A 19,487-nucleotide genomic window follows, 5' to 3' on the forward strand; every position below is an offset into this window, starting at 1 on the left:
GTGTTCTGTGAAGACTTTACTTCCGGTTTCTTCACACCCCGGTGGAAGTGTCACTCATAACTTTAAGTTTCTGTGCAAGTTTATCTGGGTTATTGACAATGATTTTGCTAGAAATTCACAATCGGATTGTGGAGGAAACTCTCACAAATAAGATCAAAAATGCTTTAGATGGGTAATTGTATACATTCAATCAAACCTGTTAATATCCATCACTTCCGTGTAATTCATTTCCTCATTGAGTAACTCGCAGTTTGTACAATACTGTTTGCTGCTCATCTGTACCTTATAGTTTGAAATGGAGCATTTAAAACTTGAATTAGAAACGTCTTTAATTTAATTTGATTTTCAAAGAAACTTTAAATGTGTCAAAGTGCGTGTCCGAGTGGTAAACTTTACTGTAAAGGGTTAAGGCAGTGGCTAGTCGTATGGATCTGTACGTATAGCGTTTCCTATACGGCTGTTATAACAAATAAATATATTGATTATTAATTGATCTACATGCAGATTTCTTTGCCATGCATCATGAGAAAACGTGCTAATACATGTGCTTAAAATTGTGTGCTACCACGGAGGCAGATTAGATAATTGTTTTTCGCTATATGAACGTCCGGCAAGATAATCAGTGCATTTGTTTTAGCTACTTAGATCATGAAATTCCGAAATGTCTTCCCATTAGAAATTAGAAACCGAATTAAATTATTTGTGTAACTCGATTTCTAAGACCTACCTTTGACGGCTGCCGTCATTGAATTTCATAATATCGATGCCGCAACTCATTAAAACAGTTTTTCACACCTTTCTTAGGAACGTCGACTTATTAAAGAATCAAATTAGAAACCGTATTACATGAAAGGAAGCCAAAACAGATGAAGAATTTGTGTACTTTTATGAGCTTAAACAACTTATTACAGATAAACAGCACTGAATGACAATTCTATACTTTATTAAGCCGTACGGCTAGACAATCCCCATAGGAAAGGCTATACGTACAGAGCTGTACGACTAGCCAATAGGCTAGCCATACGGGGCCGTATGGCAAGCCTTTTGGCTCTTACAGGGCCGTACGGCTAGCCACTGCCAAGGGTTAAATACACTATCACCTGGCCATTTCAGTAACAAACCAGACACTGTTGATGTGACTGTGGCAGATTTTGACGGGGTCTTGTTCCACATTTCCAACCCCAATAGCGAGAAAAGCAAGATCAGAGTAAGTTCTATGACTTGTCATGAGCATTAATGAAAAGTGACATTTGAGTTGCGTTTGGTAAGAAATGCTTTCCATTTTTGTTGTTTGTTTCAACTAACAAAAGGGTATCATAAACTATTGTTTTATCTTTCTTAAAACAATTTACTTAAGAGACTGTGTAGAAGGAACAATAAGTTATACTTTTCATTTTATAAAGCAGGCTTAAGACAAGTTAATGCATGTGTGTAATGGTGTCGCAGTGCTCAGGCTGCTACCAGACATTATCGCCAATGGCAATTATTTACTCCAACTGGCTATTTTTTTTTTTTAATTGTCTAGAAAAAATGGCGATTATTTTATCCGCCTTCATCAAAAATAAATTTGCCTCTACAAGTTTTCCGGCGAATGCGAAACGCCTGTAAATAGGGCCATCAAGCAGGAAAAATCGATAACGTGATTACCTGTGTACACACTCAACCCTATGTATTGTCATACACGCGTCAATAACTTCTGCGACATCGTTGCCTAGAGCGTTTATCTCAATCAGTGTCTGACAGAAGTGATATAATTCGGAAAAAACGTCTTTAATCTCCCAGTGCTTTACCAATTATCGGTAACTGTTAGGCAGGGCTTGCACTAAGCGGCGTACGGCCGTATATTACGCCCGATAATTGTTTCCATACGCCGATAACAAAACCCCATGACGTCCACTGTACTTCCTTAAAATTGGTCATACGCCGAAAATAGCAACCCGTGACGTAAGTTGTCGATTAAAATAACACTTCAATCAACACTGCTTTCTGCCGACTCAATGTGTTTTGCACACGTCTCGATCAGTCTAAACTCCGCCTCCTTATATTTGCTACCGCCCGCAGGTGATTATCAAGTTTATTGTGTGTTGTTTATCTAACGGTTACCCCCCCCCCCCCCCCCCCCCCCCCCCCCCCGCGCGGATCGCAAATTGACCGTTACAACAAAGCAGTCACTTAATATTGGTTGCTTTAACAACACACTCGTGCCTCTTTGCGCGTGCCGTAATCTAATGATTAGGAGATAACTGCTGGTTTTGGGCAGACGGCACGATAAAAGAAAGACGGCAAAAATAATTAAAGAAAAACAAAACTGATCAAAGTTTAATTAATTACATCGATTCACTACCGTATTAGATCCCGCGCGTTTTCTCAGTTTGTTAATCCACCGATAATTACGAGTAATAACCATCTTATATAAACTGGAATCACAGTTCATTTTCTATACTAACAAGTCATTTTACTAGTCAGAAACATTCAGAAAACACATTTCCTGGATTAGATATAAATTATCCGAGTAAAATTAAATTGCTACGTCATGACCTTCGACATTGCAAATGGCTGACCTATTGTAACATTCAACCCGCATTCAGTTTAAAGTGGTGATTCAAATTACAAGTAAGGTTAGTTCAATAATGGAGAAAACATTAAATGGATTTGACAAACATTTGATAAGGTTTGTTAAACCAAATAACAACATGGAAAGTTTGGATTATTTAAGTTAAACTGGTAAGGCATTTATTAAGTGTACATATTTCGGACATGTATAGTATTCGGATAAACAGTAATTGATATGCTAGATGCTCCATCATGACCATTCATTAAGATTGTGTTTTGTTGCAAATGCAGTCATAGGGATGAGGATAATAAAATGACAATAAATATGTGATGAAAAGGTGCAACCGCACATATCTCAAATTACTTAAATGTGTTGAATGACTTAAATGTGTTATGATTAAGTAGATTTTATTGAGAATTTATTGTTTTTAGAATGAACATAGTAAAATGATAGAAATAATAAAAGTTTTGAAATTAACATGTTTTGTCTTTTAAGTCGATATTGTTTGCACAAACTTATACCCTGATTTTCCAAACTTCTCTCTATTTTTAAAGCCTAGGGTAGTCTCCGCCTTGTTACATGATATATCTAGTTACTTTCACAGAATTAAAATGACCCAAAATGGATGGGAAGAGTTTGTGATCATATATGCAGTTGATATTCCGTTAACATCAACATTAAAGTTGTTTGGACTTCCAACATTTTTGAGTGGGACTTCCATAAGTAAAGGGCAGGAAGTCAGGACTTCCAAAATTTATTTCTTAGTGCAAGCCCTGGTTAGGTGTTCATTTAAAGTCAGCGGGCGATAATTGTCGTCTGCTTTAATGTTTCTTTATAATAAAGAAGCCGATTTTGTTATTTTTCTATAATTAATGTGTTTTTGTTGCTCAAAATACTAATAAACGTTTAAAACATTCGACACTTCTCAAAGGTAAGTAGTATAAAAACTTGAGTTTTGCAATGTTGCACGCTTTCGCTACTTTCTGAAAACTGTACAATTCTAAGCATGTTGCAAATGTCCGCCATCTCACAATTTTAAATTAAGTATCTTTGAGTTAAGTAAAGCACTGCAATATAACATTTTAAAACAATATTTCATAATTGCGTATTCGCAAGGTTACGGGTTTTAGTTTTCTGCAGTCAAACGATATGCATATTTTATTTCATGTGCAAAAGGGGTATCTCAACATGTTTTCGGACAGTAGTTTTAGGATACCGTACGGATCATCGATTTTATAACATTTTTATAGAATGACGGATGGTCTAGTTGACCATATAAATCGTATTGTTCTAACCAGAACTTGCACCTAGACAGACTTTAAAAAATTAACAACTTGAAAGGGCTGTATTCTTATTTTAGTAATAGTACCGGTACTTTAATAAAAGTATTTATCTTTTTGTTTTAAAGTATATATGTATGTAACTGTAGCTGATGTCTGGTTTGTCAAGTCACACCCACAACCTTGATTGTTTTCTTATTGTAAAGCCATGATAATATTTTATAAGAAGATGACACTGATATTATGCTTGTTTTTAAGTATATATTATAACTTGAATCCATTATATACATTTGATAAAACATAGACAAAAAGAGATTCTTTTTTTTTCTTTTTTTCTTCAGTACCATTTTGCGGAAAAGTCAGCGTCTGTTTTGGCTATTATTTTTTTTAAGGAAAAAATTATGGCTATTATTTTCTTGAGGCCAGTGTGAGCACTGGTGTTGTGCCTGATACACCATTACAGTCAGCTCAGCGACAACACTTACATGTAATTAAATGGGTCGAAGTAGTCCGGCTAGTATGGTAATACGGAATTGGAAACAGCGAGTAGTGTAATACGGGATTTTTTATTTCAACGATTGATACAACCTGTATTTTGTTAAAAGCATCAAACAGGTATATAATAAATCTCGGTATTTCAGGTCAGTATATCTCTGTATTTCAGGTCAGTATATCTCTGCATTTCTACAAGGATCTGCAGGGCCACGGTGCAGACGAGGTGAGAATGGAGTTTTTTTACAGAGAAAACTATCCCTGTGAAATAATGTAGTCTTAAAGTGACATTTAAGCTAGAGGTTTTGCTGTCAATCTTCAATGTCCCAAAATATGACATTTAAATAAGTGGAAACAATTGGCTTATTTCTTTGCTGACAACAAAAATGTTGACTATGACAAGTAAAGTAACAGTACCTGGTTCATGATTCGTCCGTCAGTGTGCCCAACTGAACTAGTTGTAAACGTATAGGACGCAAATAATATTATTGTTTTTAAACAAACAGTGTTGGTTATATATCTGTATTCTTATTAGCTTTTTAAAAAATTTATTAGTAAATTATCAGTTTGATAATATACACTTTTACAACAAATAAGACCAATATCTATCATATTAACAATTACAAGTTTGAGAATATTCCCCTCTCTGTTTATTTATAGGATTACAGCCAAATAATGTAATATTCGAACGTGAACAATCGACCATTCAAGTTTTAATAAAATTCTGCTTTAATTTTTATTAAGTTATTAAAATTCCAGTAAGAAAACAACCTTTGAATGAAATAAAAATAAGGCATCATGCTATGCTTTAAGAAAAAGGCAAAAAAAGCAAGCAGTTCTGACAGTTATGGTTTTCTGTAGTATTATATTCAGTTAAATTAGTTGAGGGAAGAACAGAATTTGATTGGGTATTTGTATTTGCAGTTGATCAAAAGAGAGTATGCAGAAATTCTCACATCTCCAGAGGATGGTTTGTATAAAAAGTCTTATTTATTGAACAAATTAGTCAATGAATGGTCCGAAGTCTGTGGATTGTCAGTTTAAGTCCTTTAATTTATGCAACTTTGCCCCTGCCGCTCATGACACCTCACCAGGCAGTGTGCAGCCTTCACATAAAACATGACCGTCTATTATTGCAATCATAACACCTCATCCTTCAGTTCATAACATAACATTATAGTATTTTTGAAATATCATAGTTCATTATTACTGGCAAAGACAACATTACGAAAGTGAGATCAAAGTGATAGGCATCAGCATTTAAATGGTGCTCTATATAAAAGTTTGGGAATTAGGCACAGCAGTAAAAGTGAATTGTTACACGTAGTTGATAAGGTCTTTGTTTGTGTATGATCAAACAAATATTGCATTCTTGGAGGGTTATAGCGCTTGGCTTTTGTTGACAAAGCACACTTTCACTCACAGGGGTGTCCCATGCTACACAATAATACTGTTTTCTGTGATATCAATTCAGTGTTTTTTATGCCCCCGGATCGAATGATCGGGGGTATATTGTTTTTGTCATGTCTGTCTGTCTGTCATTGTGTCAGTCAGTCATTGTATGTGTGTGTCCCAAAACTTTAACCTTGGTTAAAGTTTTATAACTTTTGCAATATTGAAGATAGCAACTTCATATTTGGCATGCATGTGCATCTCATGGAGCGGCAAATTTTGAGTGGCTAAAGGTTAAGGTCATTGTTCAAGGTCAAAGGTCATATTTATGGCTTCAAAGCAGCGCAATAGGGGGCATTGTGTTTCTGACAAACACATCGCTTGTTTTTCATTGAAATTCAGGGACGGTATTTGTCCCCATTACCAATGGAAAACAAGTACATGTTTTTCCCAAATGGGACCTACAAACTCCCAATTGAAGGCCCCCCTCCAAAAAAAAAAAGGTAAAAAAGACACACTGCAATGATATATGTTGTTTTTTTGCATCCAAAATCTTCCTGGAATAGTGTCTTATATTCCCTATCTGTATTTGGATGTGAGGCATGTACATTTGCATTTGTCCATCTGTCATTTCTGTCCTTCCGTCCTTTCATTTGTGTAATTTTGTGTGTCTCAAATAGTTTTGGTGCTAGACTAAGCGGGATGAAACTCTGCATGTAAGGCTGCACATCTGCATTGTTTGGTTCATGCATATTTTTATAGAACCTGTTTCAGCATAAAATTACTATTTTAACTTTTGTAGTGCGTAACTTGGGGGTTAAAACATATAAACCCGTATGTTGACTTGCACATCTATCTGTTTTGGTTTTGATGTTTTCATTACAACCTGAGTTTTTGTCCCTTTTTTATATATAATCATTATTTAAATGTTTTGCCCTTAACTAAAAAAGTGTGCTCATAGAATGCTGAAAATACCAAAAATATTAATCGCCAAGTGAAGCTGCGCACCTCTATATTTTTGTAAGGATATTTTTGAGTTATTGTCCCTTTTGTAGCCACCTTTTTATCCCTCGCCATAGGCGGAGGGATATTGTTTTGGCGTTGTTCGTCCTTCCGTCTTTCCGTCCGTCCGTCTTTCCGTCCATCCGGCACTTTTGTGTCCGAGCCATATCTTGGAAGTGCTTTGGCGGATTTCATTGAAACTTGGGTATATATATGGATAAGAGGATGATGCACGCTAAATGGCATTGTACGCCATTGGATAATAACGGAGTGATGGCCCTTTGTATCTTGAAAAAATGCTTTTTTGTGTGTTCGGAGCCATATCTTGGAAGTGCTTTGACGAATTCCATTGAAACTTGGTAGCAGTATATATATGGATAAGAGGATGATACATGTTGGCACTGTCCATCCGTCCAGGCAACTTTTTGTGTCCAGAAGTATATAGGCGGGGGATTTCAATTCAACAAATTTGCTTTTTTTTGTTTAACTTGTTTTGAGCCTCAAATAAAACTTATTGCTACTAGATGGGTGAAACTTTAAAAAACGTATTAACAAGAGTGTTAACTTGGGCAGTTTATTAAGTTTTTCTGACATTAAAAGAGTTTTCATACAAAAGCAATTAGGAGGCATCCATGTCCTACAGACACATTTGTAGATACATGTACCTTTAAAATTAAAAAATCCATGAAATGTCTTACATTTTATCTGTATAATAACATTTTCTTGAACAGGGATTGTAAATCTATAGCATCTGATATATCTGGTATATATAATTGTGTTAAGCAAATGTATTACGATTTTATTCACTAAGTTCCTTTTTATGAAAGATACACATCAATTTGCCAAGCCCAGGGTTGTGGATGGCATCCCCAAAATGAAATGTAAACCTTGCCTGATAATCATTGGAGCATATTGTGTTTCCTAGGATACAACGTGACAGTGCTGTTTGACCTGGAGAACATTCCACCAAACTGGGAGGAACTGGTGAAGAAGACTTCCCTCCTCAAGAGGAACTGCTTTGCATCAGTATTTGAGAAATACTTCAAGGTAAACACTTATAAATAAAATTGTGTATGTAAAATCATTGCATAGTGGATATGGTGTCCGCTTGGCCACCAGGAGGTCGGTGTTCGATCCCTACGACTCGAGCAATTTTTAGATCTTTCCAGACACCAAGAACTATCAAGGAATTGATTCTTTTAAATGCAAAAAATATCTCACTATAGTAATCTATGTCTAGTGTCAAAATATTTATTTTAAAGCACCGCTCCTTCATAATTTTTCATGGTTTGCTATTTGGAAAAATTGAGACATTTTTTCACAGAAGTTTCTCATCTTGTATACCCTTATATCTACGGCCCGAGGATTTTTGAGAGCCAGTGTGTTTTGTGTGTTACCAGATCCAGGCAGACATTGAGGCTGCCAAGAAGAAAGGAACAGCCCCGCCCAAGTCAGAACGGGCCGTTGTGCAGTATAGAGAGGAAGAGACCATGTGAGTTGAGTCTGTGGTGTTGTAAACCCATGCCTGCTCAGACGCAAAGTGAAAATGGCTGTATGCAACCAGTATAAAACCAGAACAGCCTGCAAGTAACTTGCAGTCTTTTAAGGTTTTATGCTGTTTGCTGCTCATCAGTACCTAAAGGTTGGAAATGAAGCCTTAAAAACTGGAATCTAGTAAGAAAGGTCTTCAATTGATTATATTTGATTTCTAAAGGGAATACAATTATGTCAAAATTCGTATTTGAGCAGGAAAGGGATTGATCTCTGGGAAGACAGAAGGGGACCTAGCTTTCAATTATGGTAAAAAGTAGCAAGTGAAAAACACATTTTTGGAGGGATGAATTTTGTTCTAGGGATAAACTCAATGAACTTCTGGAATTTTTCTGAGAGAATATAGCCGATAGTGTGCTACTGCTATAGAATGAAAAAGCATTTGTTTCATTATTACTTGGATAAATTGCACAAAAGCAAATATTCTTGTGAACTTTAAAATTGTTGAGATAGGTCCATTTTTGATGATTACATGAACATTTTCCAGAGGCGTCAAAGTTCAGGATTATTCCTGAAATCAGGATTTTGGCCCTTAAGGACCAATTTTGATTTTGATATAAATCAGGGGATTTTTTCTGGAATTTTAAGATTATTATTACAAAATGTCATCTTAAACACAAATTATTTTACTTTGACATATTGTTTACAAAGAAACATACAATAGTAAACAAAGTTACATGAATTATTAACCCCTTTTTGCTCTGGCCCCCAAACGATAGGCCTATTTTCAGGATTTTAGATTTTGGCCAATTGACACCCCTGATTTTCTGTGGCATGTCTGCCTCCAATTCAGAGCAGAGTTGCCTCTTAACTTGAAAAGTCAGGAAAATTTGAATTTTGTTCAAGGTCAGTGAAAAGTCAGGGAATTTAAAAAAATGGTCAGTGAAAATTGAAATTTCAAAAATGTCAGGGAAAAGACAGGGAAAAATACAATTGTGGGTCGATGCATAAGTTATTTAGTGGCTATGGCAGTCTTCAGGTATCATTTGTTTTAGCAGATTTAACAGTATATTTTTTATTTGAAATGTTTTGACTATTTCTATGTACATAAACATTACCATGTGTAAAGCATGTTCAAACATGTAAATTTATCTATTTTTTCATCTTTGATTCATTTTTTGTATCCGTGAAGGCTGAAAGGCTTTGCAGGATCATTAGAGATGACAGCATGAAAGAGCTATACTAACTTTGGTTATTTATTTCAGTTATCAAGAAGACCTGCTTCTGCTCCTAACTGCATGATTTTCATGTATTAACATACTATATATCACAGATCACAGATTGATTTTCTCTTCTAATTTCAGATTTAATACAATTTCAAAAACATTTTAGATAAACATATTACCAGCATGAGTAAACAGACATTATTTAATTATTGTTGGCTAAAAGACCCGGAGTTTTCATCATGGGTTGGCAAAAACTCTAAAAATGAAAACAAATCACGCTGTCTTATATGTGGTGGTGGTTCCTTTACGCTAGAAAACATGGGAAAACAAGCTCTGATCATAATTATTATGCATAACTTTTTTATTTTTGGTTTTGTGGTATTTGCTATAAAGCATTGCATCATGCATAGTTTAGTGTACAAGTAGAACTGCTTTGTTATTTGTTAAATATTATATGTTAAAGAATAAAATAACATTCAATGAGTGGATTTGGTCTGCTGTATGGGGAGGAGGCGGCTGAATATGTCGCGAAATTAGTCAGTGAAAACCAAGATTTGGTCAGGGAAAAGTCAGTGAAAAGTCAGGGAATTTTATTTTATCAGGTTGGTGGCAACCCTGCAGAGCTCTGATTTCAATGCCTTAAAACTGTTAAGTGTCAAATGTGAATTTCAAAATGTGACATATGTTTGTGTGAGGTCAAATTACATTTATATGAGCCGCGTCTGGGAAAAGGGTGTTTAATGCATGTGCGTAAAGTGTCGTCACAGATTAGCCTGTGAAGTCTGTACTGGCTAATCAGGGACGACACTTTTTTGCCTAAACTTGATTTTTGGTAAGAAAAGTCTTTCTTGAAGCGAAAAATATAAAATCAGAAAGTGTCATCCCTGATTAGCCTGTGCAGACTGCACAGGCTAATCTGGGTTGACACTTTACGCACATGCATTAAATCCCCTTTTCACAGATCATGGCCCATATATAATATAAATATGTGCCCTATGTTTTTTCTGCAGGTATGTGGAAGCATTGGGGGACAGAGTTACAGTTATCTTCAGTACCATATTCAAGGATGATGATGATGTTGTCATAGGAAAAGTATTTATGCAGGTACATGCAATTGTTTATTTTCATTTGTATAATTTGGATATTGTTCTTTTTAAAATGATATGTACTTTTCTGCATCTTTTAAACTGAATTTTGTTTTCACCACAACATAAATAATTTTCAAATCGTGCTATTTCTTGAAATTGTTACCAATAGTTCAAGGAAGATCATCTTTACTTCCTGTTATTTTAAAATATATATATTTTTTTTTTCAAATAACATGGTTACAAAGATCTACCTGGTCAGTCCTCCTGTACTGATAAGTAATGATAAACCCTTTGACCTAGTACCCATAAGCAATTTAAGAAGAAATTATAAAGGTTGTTATAACATTTTATGCTCCCGAAGGAGGGTATATAGTGATCGGACCATCCGTCTGTCTGTCCTTCTGTCACACTTAGCGTTTAGGTTTTGCATTAAGGTTTCAAAAAAAAAATACTCATAACTTCTATGTCCCTTCACATAGCATCATGATATTTGGCATGCATGTGTATCTCATGGAGCTGCACATTTTGAGTGGTGAAAGTTCAAGGTCAAGTTATCCTTCAAGGTCAAAAGTAAAAAAAAAATGTATCAAAGCAGCACAGTATTGTGTTTCTGACCAACACATCTCTTGTTGTTGTTTGTCCTCTACTGGTTTCACGGGAGGGGACATATGGTTTGCACTCTGTGTGTCTGTCAGTCCGTCACACTTTTCTGGATCCTGCGATAACTTAAAAAGGTTCTTCATATTTTTTCATGAAACTTGATACATGGATGGATGGCAATATGGACATTATGCACGTCATTTCTTTTGTTCATATGTCAAAAATTACGGTTGCTATGGCAACAAATAAAAAAAATTCTGACAATGGTGGACTCGGTAGGGGACATATATTGGTTCGCAATAGTCTTGTTTGAATTTTAATCCTGCTCCTGATAATCAGGTCAATTCTACTAAGTACTGATAACATACACAAATATATATTACCCAGGTAGCTGTTTGTTTCCAACATTGTTTTCTGCTCTATATAACCGTAGTTATTGTATACATTGTTGCTGTGGTTACCCAGGAGTTCAAGGAAGGTCGTCGCAACTTCCAGCAGGCCCCTCAGGTGCTCTTTAGTCACAAAGATCCACCATCAGAGCTCGCCGGCACAGACGCACGAACTGGCGACAACATTGGATACATCACATTTGGTGTGTGGCTTCCTATTGTAGTGGCCCAATAAGTTCATAAGTTCAAAATGTCAAGTCTCAACATAATAAAATTGACCAAACAGAATTTGTGTGTTAGTCTAAACATAATATATTGACCAATAAGAATTGTTGTTATAAGTCTTAACATAATATTTGACCAATGTGAATTGTTATATCAGAATTTTGATTTTCATCGGTGTAATGCTGTAGTTTAAAGCTAAGTCTGAGCTGAATACATTTTATAGTGATGTTGTGATGGAGCTTGTCTAAAAGCTAGACACAATAATTCGGTATTGTTAATACACTATGGATATATTTTGATGGCCACTACATTATGGATATATATTTCAATGACTGATACACTATGGATATATTTTGATGGCAGATACACTACATGTATGGGTATATTTCAATGGCTGATAAACTAACAAAATTGTCAGGATGAATGTTTTATGTTATTTTGTAAGTTTTATTTTTGGTTATTATACCCCCATTACCATTGGTAATGGGGGCTATATAGGAGTCACTTTGTCTGTCTGTCAGTCGGTCGGTCGATAAATGATCTTGTCCGGGCCATAACTATGTCATTTATTGTGTTTTTTTTTAAAATACCTGGTACTTTTGTTCACAATCATTGGACGATGTGTCATGCAAAAGAATTATGTCGATAACTCCAAGGTCTAGGTCACACATGGGAGTTCAAAAGCAAAAAAATGGCCATAAATTTGGTCAGCATGTCATGCGAAAGAATTCAAGAGTTCAAAGGTCGAAATGGCCATAAATGATAATGGCATTATAATTCTTAAAAATCGCCATAAATTTGATTCTCATGTTTTGTGAAGACAGCATGCAAAATAGTCTGTGTCAATGCGGCACGTGGGAGTATACGTCACGTCTGTGACAAAGCTCTAGTTTTTAAGTGAAATCAATTACAAGAAATCCGTGAAAGGTATTTTTAGACTGGAAGTACCAGTAACTGATGCTGTACGGGATATATGTAATTCCCAATTACCTAACTCAAGGATTGCTCTTGCAGGGCCCTCAATCTATCAAATCTGCGGCCGAATTTCAGGTGCAGTCCCCCACCTGAAAAGTAATCTTTTCCCCCTTTTTCGGGGAAAAAATTCCCCTTGATTTAATTTTTTTTATTTTTTTTTAAAGATGTGTCTCATGATTATTATATCTCAAATCTATTTCAATTTAATCTTGTCGAACATACTTAATTATGAAAAAAGAAATGAATATAGTACAAACATGTACAAATGTAATAATGACAGAGTAAGTAACAAAATCCCCCAAAAAGGGAAACACCGCAAAAATTCCCCCTCATGAGGGTAGCAACACACTTCCCCTAAAATGGATTGAGGGCCCTGTCTTGTATGGCAAAAAACTACAGAGACATATTTAAAATACCATGTACGATGTAACTAATGGTGTCCAAAAGAATGATTTGTTTCTGCATTAAACAGGACCAGGCTTATGAAAGTCTGTGCAAAATTATTAAGCATCTGTAACCAATGCTCTGTATAATATAACTTACTTAGAATATTAATGTAAATAAAGAAAATGATCTAAAGGTTAGCAAAGGGCCAAACTTTACCTTACTGAATAAAATTTTGAATTCGTGAAAAATAAAAACTTATGATTATGATGAAATTGTAAAAGTATTATTTGCATCAGTTTTGTATGACAGTACTCATTACTGTTGTCAGTTTTTATTATGTTTGTACACTTAAGGACACTAACTAATCCCAGAGCTGTTGTTGTTTGCTGTTCAGTTCTGTTCCCCCGCCATACTGCCCCCAGTGCCAAAGACAACACCATCAACCTTATACACACGCTGAGGGACTATCTGCACTATCACATCAAGTGCTCAAAGGTCAGTACAGGCTGTAGATGGCGATATGTTAACATATGAGTCAGTTCTGAGAAAACAGCGCATAATGCATTTGTTAGTGTTGTGCAGTCCGCACAGGCTAATCAGGGACAACACTTTCCGCTTTTATGAAATTTTTCATTACAATATAGTCTCTTCTTAGCAAAAATCCAATTTAAGAGGAAAGTGTCATCCCTGATTAGTCTGTGTGGACTGCACAAGCTAGTCTGGGATGATACTTTACGCACATGCATTATGCCCAGTTTTCTCAGAACACGGCTTATATTGTGTTCTTTAGTTACTGTTAGCAGCTTGTATTTTGGTATTAGTGGGTCTCTTGGAAAAGCAGGCTAAATGCATGTGCGTAAAGTAATGTCCCAGATATGCCTCTGCTGTCCCCATTGGCTAATGAAGGATGACACTCTCAGCTATAATGGAGTTTTAATGACAGGAAGTTTATTCTTAAAGAAAATCCAGCCTATAGTATTGTTCAAGAAAAGTGCAAGACTTAAGACCTTATAAGCAATTTTAATGACAGCTGTTTTATGCAGTTTTTTTTTCCACATTTTTTCAGATGGTTTCAGTTCATTGAATTTTTCAATTGATTATCATTCACTTTAGGTTAATTTTCCTTGACACAAACACCCATCCATTTACACGGCTCATTATTGTGGAAAATCTTTAATTTTCACTGAGATTTGTTTTTAATTGCACTTTTCTAGGATGGAGTGTAAAACCAGGGTATCTGATATAGAAATATGTTACAAACCAGTCTCACATTCAACTTAAATGAGCCACTCTCTGGGAAAAGGGGGTTTAATGCAAGTGGGTTAAGTTTAGTCCCTGATTAGCCTGTGCAGTGTTCATAGGCTAATTAGGCATGACACTTTCTCCTATTATCGAATTTAGATTAAGTCTTTTCTGAGCGAAAATTCATCTCATCATCTCATCTTCGCCTGTGGTCCCATCGGGTCATAGGCCGCTAACCAGCTTCCTCCAGGTGTCTCGGTTCTGGGCGAGTCTCTCAAGCTGCCCCCATGTTTGGCCCATCTGCTTAGCATCTGCATCCAGGTCACTGCGCTGCGCCAAGTGTTTCTAGGCCGCCCTCTCTTCCTTTTCCCTTGGGAGTTCCATGTGAGGGATTGCCTTGTCGTATTGGATGCAGGCTTGCGAAGGGTGTGGCCTATCCACCTCCAACGTCTCTGAAGGATGTCTTCTTCAACTGGCTGCTGGTTTGTTCTTCTCCATAATTCTTTGTTGGAGATCTTGTCTGGCCAGCGGATCTTGAGGATCTTCCTGAGGCTGGTGTTGATGAAGACCTGTATTTTCTTAATGGTGGTGACAGTGGTTCTCCAGGTCTCTGCTCCATAGAGGAGTAGCGGCTTCACGATGGTATTGAAGAGCCTAATCTTGGTGGTGATGTCAATTACGCTGGATCCCCAGATGTTGTTCAGCTGATGGAAGGCTCCTCGTGCTTTACCAATGCGTGTTCTGACATCTGCATCCATTCCTCCCTGGTTGTCCAGAATGCTGCCGAGATAGGTGAAGCTGTCCACCTCCTCCAGCGCCTCGCCTTGGACTGTGATGGGTGTGTTGTTTGATGCGTTGGTCCTGAACACCTTGCTATTCCCTTTGTTGATGGTGAGGCCCAGTCTAGCTGAGTTGTCAGCTACCATGTTTGTCTTTTTCTGCATCTGATGTTGGGTGTGGGAGAGAAGAGGCAAAGTCTTCCAACTGTTCCCAGAGTGTCCACTGAATTCCATTTCGCTTCTGCTCCATTGATGTCTTCATTACCCAGTCTATGGCCAGCAGGAACAGGAAAGGTGAGAGTAAACAGCCTTGCCTCACACCAGTTCTCACTTCAAAGGCATCCGTGAGCTGTCTGCTGTGAACAATTCTGCAGGTCATTCCCTCATAAGACTTCCTGATGATGTTGGTGATCTTTTCTGGCACTCCGTAGTGTCTCAGAACTCTCCAGAGGGACTCCCGGTCAATGCTGTTGAACGCCTTTTCATAGTCAATAAAGTTAACATACAACGGCGTATTCCACTCAGGGGATTGTTCCAGAATGATGCGCAGGGTTGCGATATGATCCGTGCACGATCTCTCCTTTCGGAAGCCTGCTTGTTGGTCACGGAGATTCGGGTCTACTGCATCTTTCATTCGGTTCAGTAGGATGTGATTAAACACCTTTCCTGGGATGGACAACCGCGTGATTCCTCGGTAGTTGGAGCTGGAACTGTTGTCCCCTTTTTTGGGAAGCTTGATGAGGTAACCCTCTTTCCACTCTGTTGGGATTTCTTCTTCTTCCCATATCTTGCTGAAGACGGGTGTAGTAGGTCCATACTGGTCTCCATGTCAGCCTTAAGCACTTCTGCGGGTATGCTGTCAGGTCCTGCAGATTTGCCGTTCTTCAATTGTTTGATGGTGCTGATGATCTCTTCCTTTGTGGGAGTGCAGCATTTGATTGGCATATCGATTGTAGCTGGCAGAATCTCCGGTGGGTTCACAGGGCCTGGCCTGTTGAGTAGCTCTTGGAAGTGCTCAATCCTCCTCTTCTTCTGCCCTTCATCATCTGGTATTACTCCTCCATTTTTGTCCCTGACTGGCCTCTCTGGCTTGGCAAACTTTCCTGCTAATCTCTTGGTGATGGAGTACAGATCTTTTGTTCCGTACTGATAGGCTGCCTCTTCCGCCTCTGTTGCAAGCATCTCTAGGTAGTTCCTCTTGTCTTCTCAGATACTTCACTTGACGCTCCTATTTGCTTCGGTGAATTCTTCTTGTGCTTTCACTTTTGCGGCTCGTGTTCTGCTGTTGTTTACACTTGCCTTTTTTTCTCGTCTTTCCTCAACTTTCTGAAGCGTCTATGCTGACATCCACTCCTTGTGGGTGTAAGACTTGGGGCCCAGTACTTCTTGGCATGTTGAAGTCACTGCTTCTTTCACATTCTGCCACTTCTGCTCTATCGTCCCTTCTTCAAGCAGCTCCTCTAGGACCAGGAACTGGTTAGAGAGAGTGACCTTGAACTCTTTTTGCTTCCTGGTGTCTTTCAGAGTGGCAGTGTTGTACCGTTGGCGTTGGATGGGCCCCCCTGTCCAACTCTTCTTCAGCTTTAGTTTCAATCGGGCGACAAGGAGATGATGTATCGAAGCAACGTCTGTTCCTCGCTTGACACATCCTGAAGAGAGCGACGAAAACTCGTGGCAATGCACAAGTGGTCAATCTGGTTCTCCGTTGACAGGTCTGGTGACACCCAAGTTGCCTTGTGTATCCTTCTGTGGTGGAAAACACTTCCTCCGATGACCAGGTTACTTGTGGCGCACAGGTCGGCGAATCTCTCCCCGTTGTCATTCATTTTACCTAACCCTTGCTTTCCCATGATCTTCTCATATCCTCGGTTGTCACTGCCGATCTTGGCGTTGAAGTCACCCATTAGAATAATGATGTTTCTCTTTGGTCTGTCTTGTATTATGGTTGACAGTCTATTGTAGAAGTTGTCCTTCTCATCCTCTGTACTGTGGTTTGTTGGGGCGTAGCACTGGATTATGTCCATGTTGATCCTCATCTTCTTTGTAAGGAAAGAGGCCGTCATGATCCGAGGTCCGTGTGCCTCCCACCCGATGAGCTCTCTCTGTGCAGACTTGGAAAGCATTAGGGCTACTCCCTGGGTGTGTGCTGCATCCTCCTGCTCATGCCCCGAGAACAACAATAACTCACCGGAAGTCAGTCGCTTCTGCCCAGAGCCAGTCCATCTTTATTCACTGATCCCTAGGATGGTCAGGTTGAACTTCCTCATCTCTGCGGCCACTTGTGCTGTCTTCTCGGTCTCATACATGGTTCCGACATTCCATGTACCGATGGTGGTAGTGGTCCTGGTGGAGATGATGGTCTCCTGCCTAATGGCTTCCAGTTGACACTGGCTTTCACCTTCCGGCGTCATACGTCCCCTGGTCCGTGATGTCTGTTGTTATTCTGTTTGGGGCTTCTGTAGCAATAAGGTTTCAACAGGGTAGGGTAGCTAGCCCTAAGCCCAACCCTCCTCCTTTTTCAGGGCCGGCTTGGGACCGTCCTTGGCAGAGTTAGCGAAAATCCAGTTAAGATGGAATGTGCAGTACCTGATAAGACTGTGCGGATTTCACAGGGTAATCTAGGACGACACTTAGCCTACATGCATTAAACCCCTTTTTCCCAGATCAAGGCTCATATTTTGTTATTGTCAGGCTTACATTCACACGAGGATGCGTGCCAAGACTTCTGACTTCCTGCGTGTGCTCAACCGAGCCCGACCAGAAAAGAAGAAGGAAAAGAAAACATTCTCGTAAGTTTTACTGAATGTACCGGTACTCATTTTCAAATTATTGTGTGTTCTTTAAAGTTAGTCTTCTATATTGGAATGAGAGGTTTGATGACTTTAACCCTTTGCATGCTGGGAAATTTGTCGTCTGCTAAAATGTTGTCTGCTGAATTTCTAAAATTAGCATTTTCTTCGATTTTTTTCAAAGAATATTATCAGAAGAGCAAACAGTTTGGATCCTGATGAGAGGCCATGTTCTGTGGCGTCTCATCTGGATCCAAACTGTTTGCAAAGGCCTTTAAAATTCGGTTCCCGCACTGAAAGGGTTAATGAGAGCCGAAGTTTTCTCTAAAGAAACAAAGTGCTGGTTCTACTCAAGGAAGAATGTCTCACAATGAAAAAGGCTTTCTATGAATTTGAATTTATTAAACGTTTGGAGCAAAATGATTTGGTGCATATTGTTTAATTTATTTTTATTTTGTCCATTTTGTGAAGGGGAATTAAGGAAATATGTATCCTTTTGTAATCAAAGTAAATGTTTTAATGTGTATGTAGAGAATTTAATGGTTGAAACATAATTAAGTAAAATGATATTGGTTGTTAAGGGGGAACATTAACACAGTGAATTGAATCCACTCTATGCAAGTTAGCTTTTGTTTCTTATATTCTTACTAAGTAAAGTAAGATATGACCATAATAATTATTTTATACATGTACATCACTGGGACTGTATATCCAAGCATTTACCAGCAAACGCGAGATTGGCTTTGGGCAGCTTCGGAAGCACAATGAGGTTTTAATCAATACGTAGTTCTTCGAACGCTGCCTGAAGTCCGTTTGCGTTCTCTTGTTAATGTTCGGATATCGTAGGGGAAAATTAACAAGGAATATATTGTCGACTATAAAAATCTAAGTTACCATTCCACATCTAGCATTGAAATTTTGGCTATTTTTTAAATATTTTTATTTGTTGATTTTGAGTATTTATGTTACTTTAATAAATAAAGTATGTTTGTTAGAGTTGTATACAGCTCACTTTATTTTAAAAAAATGACACATTAATTGTATAAATATAAAATACTTCAATGTGATTTTTTTCAGCGGCAAATCCATCAGACCTTCATAAGATGAATCTTTTGTTTAGAACATTTATTTGCGACCTCTCAGCTTTGAACGTGGCTTCATTACAACCCAACCTTGAACAACCTTTTACCTTGCTACACCACAACAGACTCCATACAGTGGGGTGGTCGGTTACAGTGTGTTCATCTTTGAGACTTGTGGTGTATATTACTCAATAGACAATTGTTGTATAGTGTTGTATGTCACCATATAGACTATTGTATATTACATGTACAAGAAACTGTCAATTCTGTATTAAACATGAAATTTTCTGGCAATTAATAACTTATGTTGAAATATAAAGCTATTGACACAGATTTATTTAGTTAATGAAGTCGAGTGTCTTATAATTGTGTACCAGTATTGGAAAAAGCTACTAAACATTTTCTTGTTTTGCTTTACATAATATATATAATGTAAAGGCAACTAGTGCTTTCTTTATTATGCGATATATGCACAAAATTAAATTTATTTTAAT

The 19,487-nt window shown here is 37.7% G+C and overlaps 1 protein-coding gene across 1 annotated transcript; it reads left to right on the forward strand.

The window, feature by feature from the left end:
* Positions 1 to 19,487, forward strand: LOC127855325 (probable actin-related protein 2/3 complex subunit 2). The gene is made up of 11 exons (XM_052390807.1): positions 1 to 172; positions 1,114 to 1,207; positions 4,499 to 4,552; positions 5,251 to 5,296; positions 7,646 to 7,767; positions 8,121 to 8,212; positions 10,448 to 10,541; positions 11,591 to 11,717; positions 13,496 to 13,596; positions 17,814 to 17,911; positions 18,989 to 19,487. The coding sequence occupies exons 1-11, from the start codon at positions 99 to 101 to the stop codon at positions 19,011 to 19,013; spliced, it is 927 nt and encodes a 308-aa protein (XP_052246767.1). The 5' UTR covers positions 1 to 98; the 3' UTR covers positions 19,014 to 19,487.

The sequence above is a fragment of the Dreissena polymorpha genome, chromosome 13, assembly GCF_020536995.1.
Source record: "Dreissena polymorpha isolate Duluth1 chromosome 13, UMN_Dpol_1.0, whole genome shotgun sequence".
In the NCBI taxonomy this organism is placed as follows: domain Eukaryota; kingdom Metazoa; phylum Mollusca; class Bivalvia; order Myida; family Dreissenidae; genus Dreissena; species Dreissena polymorpha.

What these genes read in the sequence shown, in the direction of transcription:
- LOC127855325 (XM_052390807.1), top strand. Translation starts at nt 99, where the DNA reads ATGATTTTGCTAGAAATTCACAATCGGATTGTGGAGGAAACTCTCACA. An exon ending in ATCAAAAATGCTTTAGATGG is followed by an intron (nt 173 to 1,113) that starts GTAATTGTATAC and finishes TGGCCATTTCAG; the next exon opens with TAACAAACCAGACACTGTTG. An exon ending in TATAGAGAGGAAGAGACCAT is followed by an intron (nt 8,213 to 10,447) that starts GTGAGTTGAGTC and finishes TTTTTTCTGCAG; the next exon opens with GTATGTGGAAGCATTGGGGG.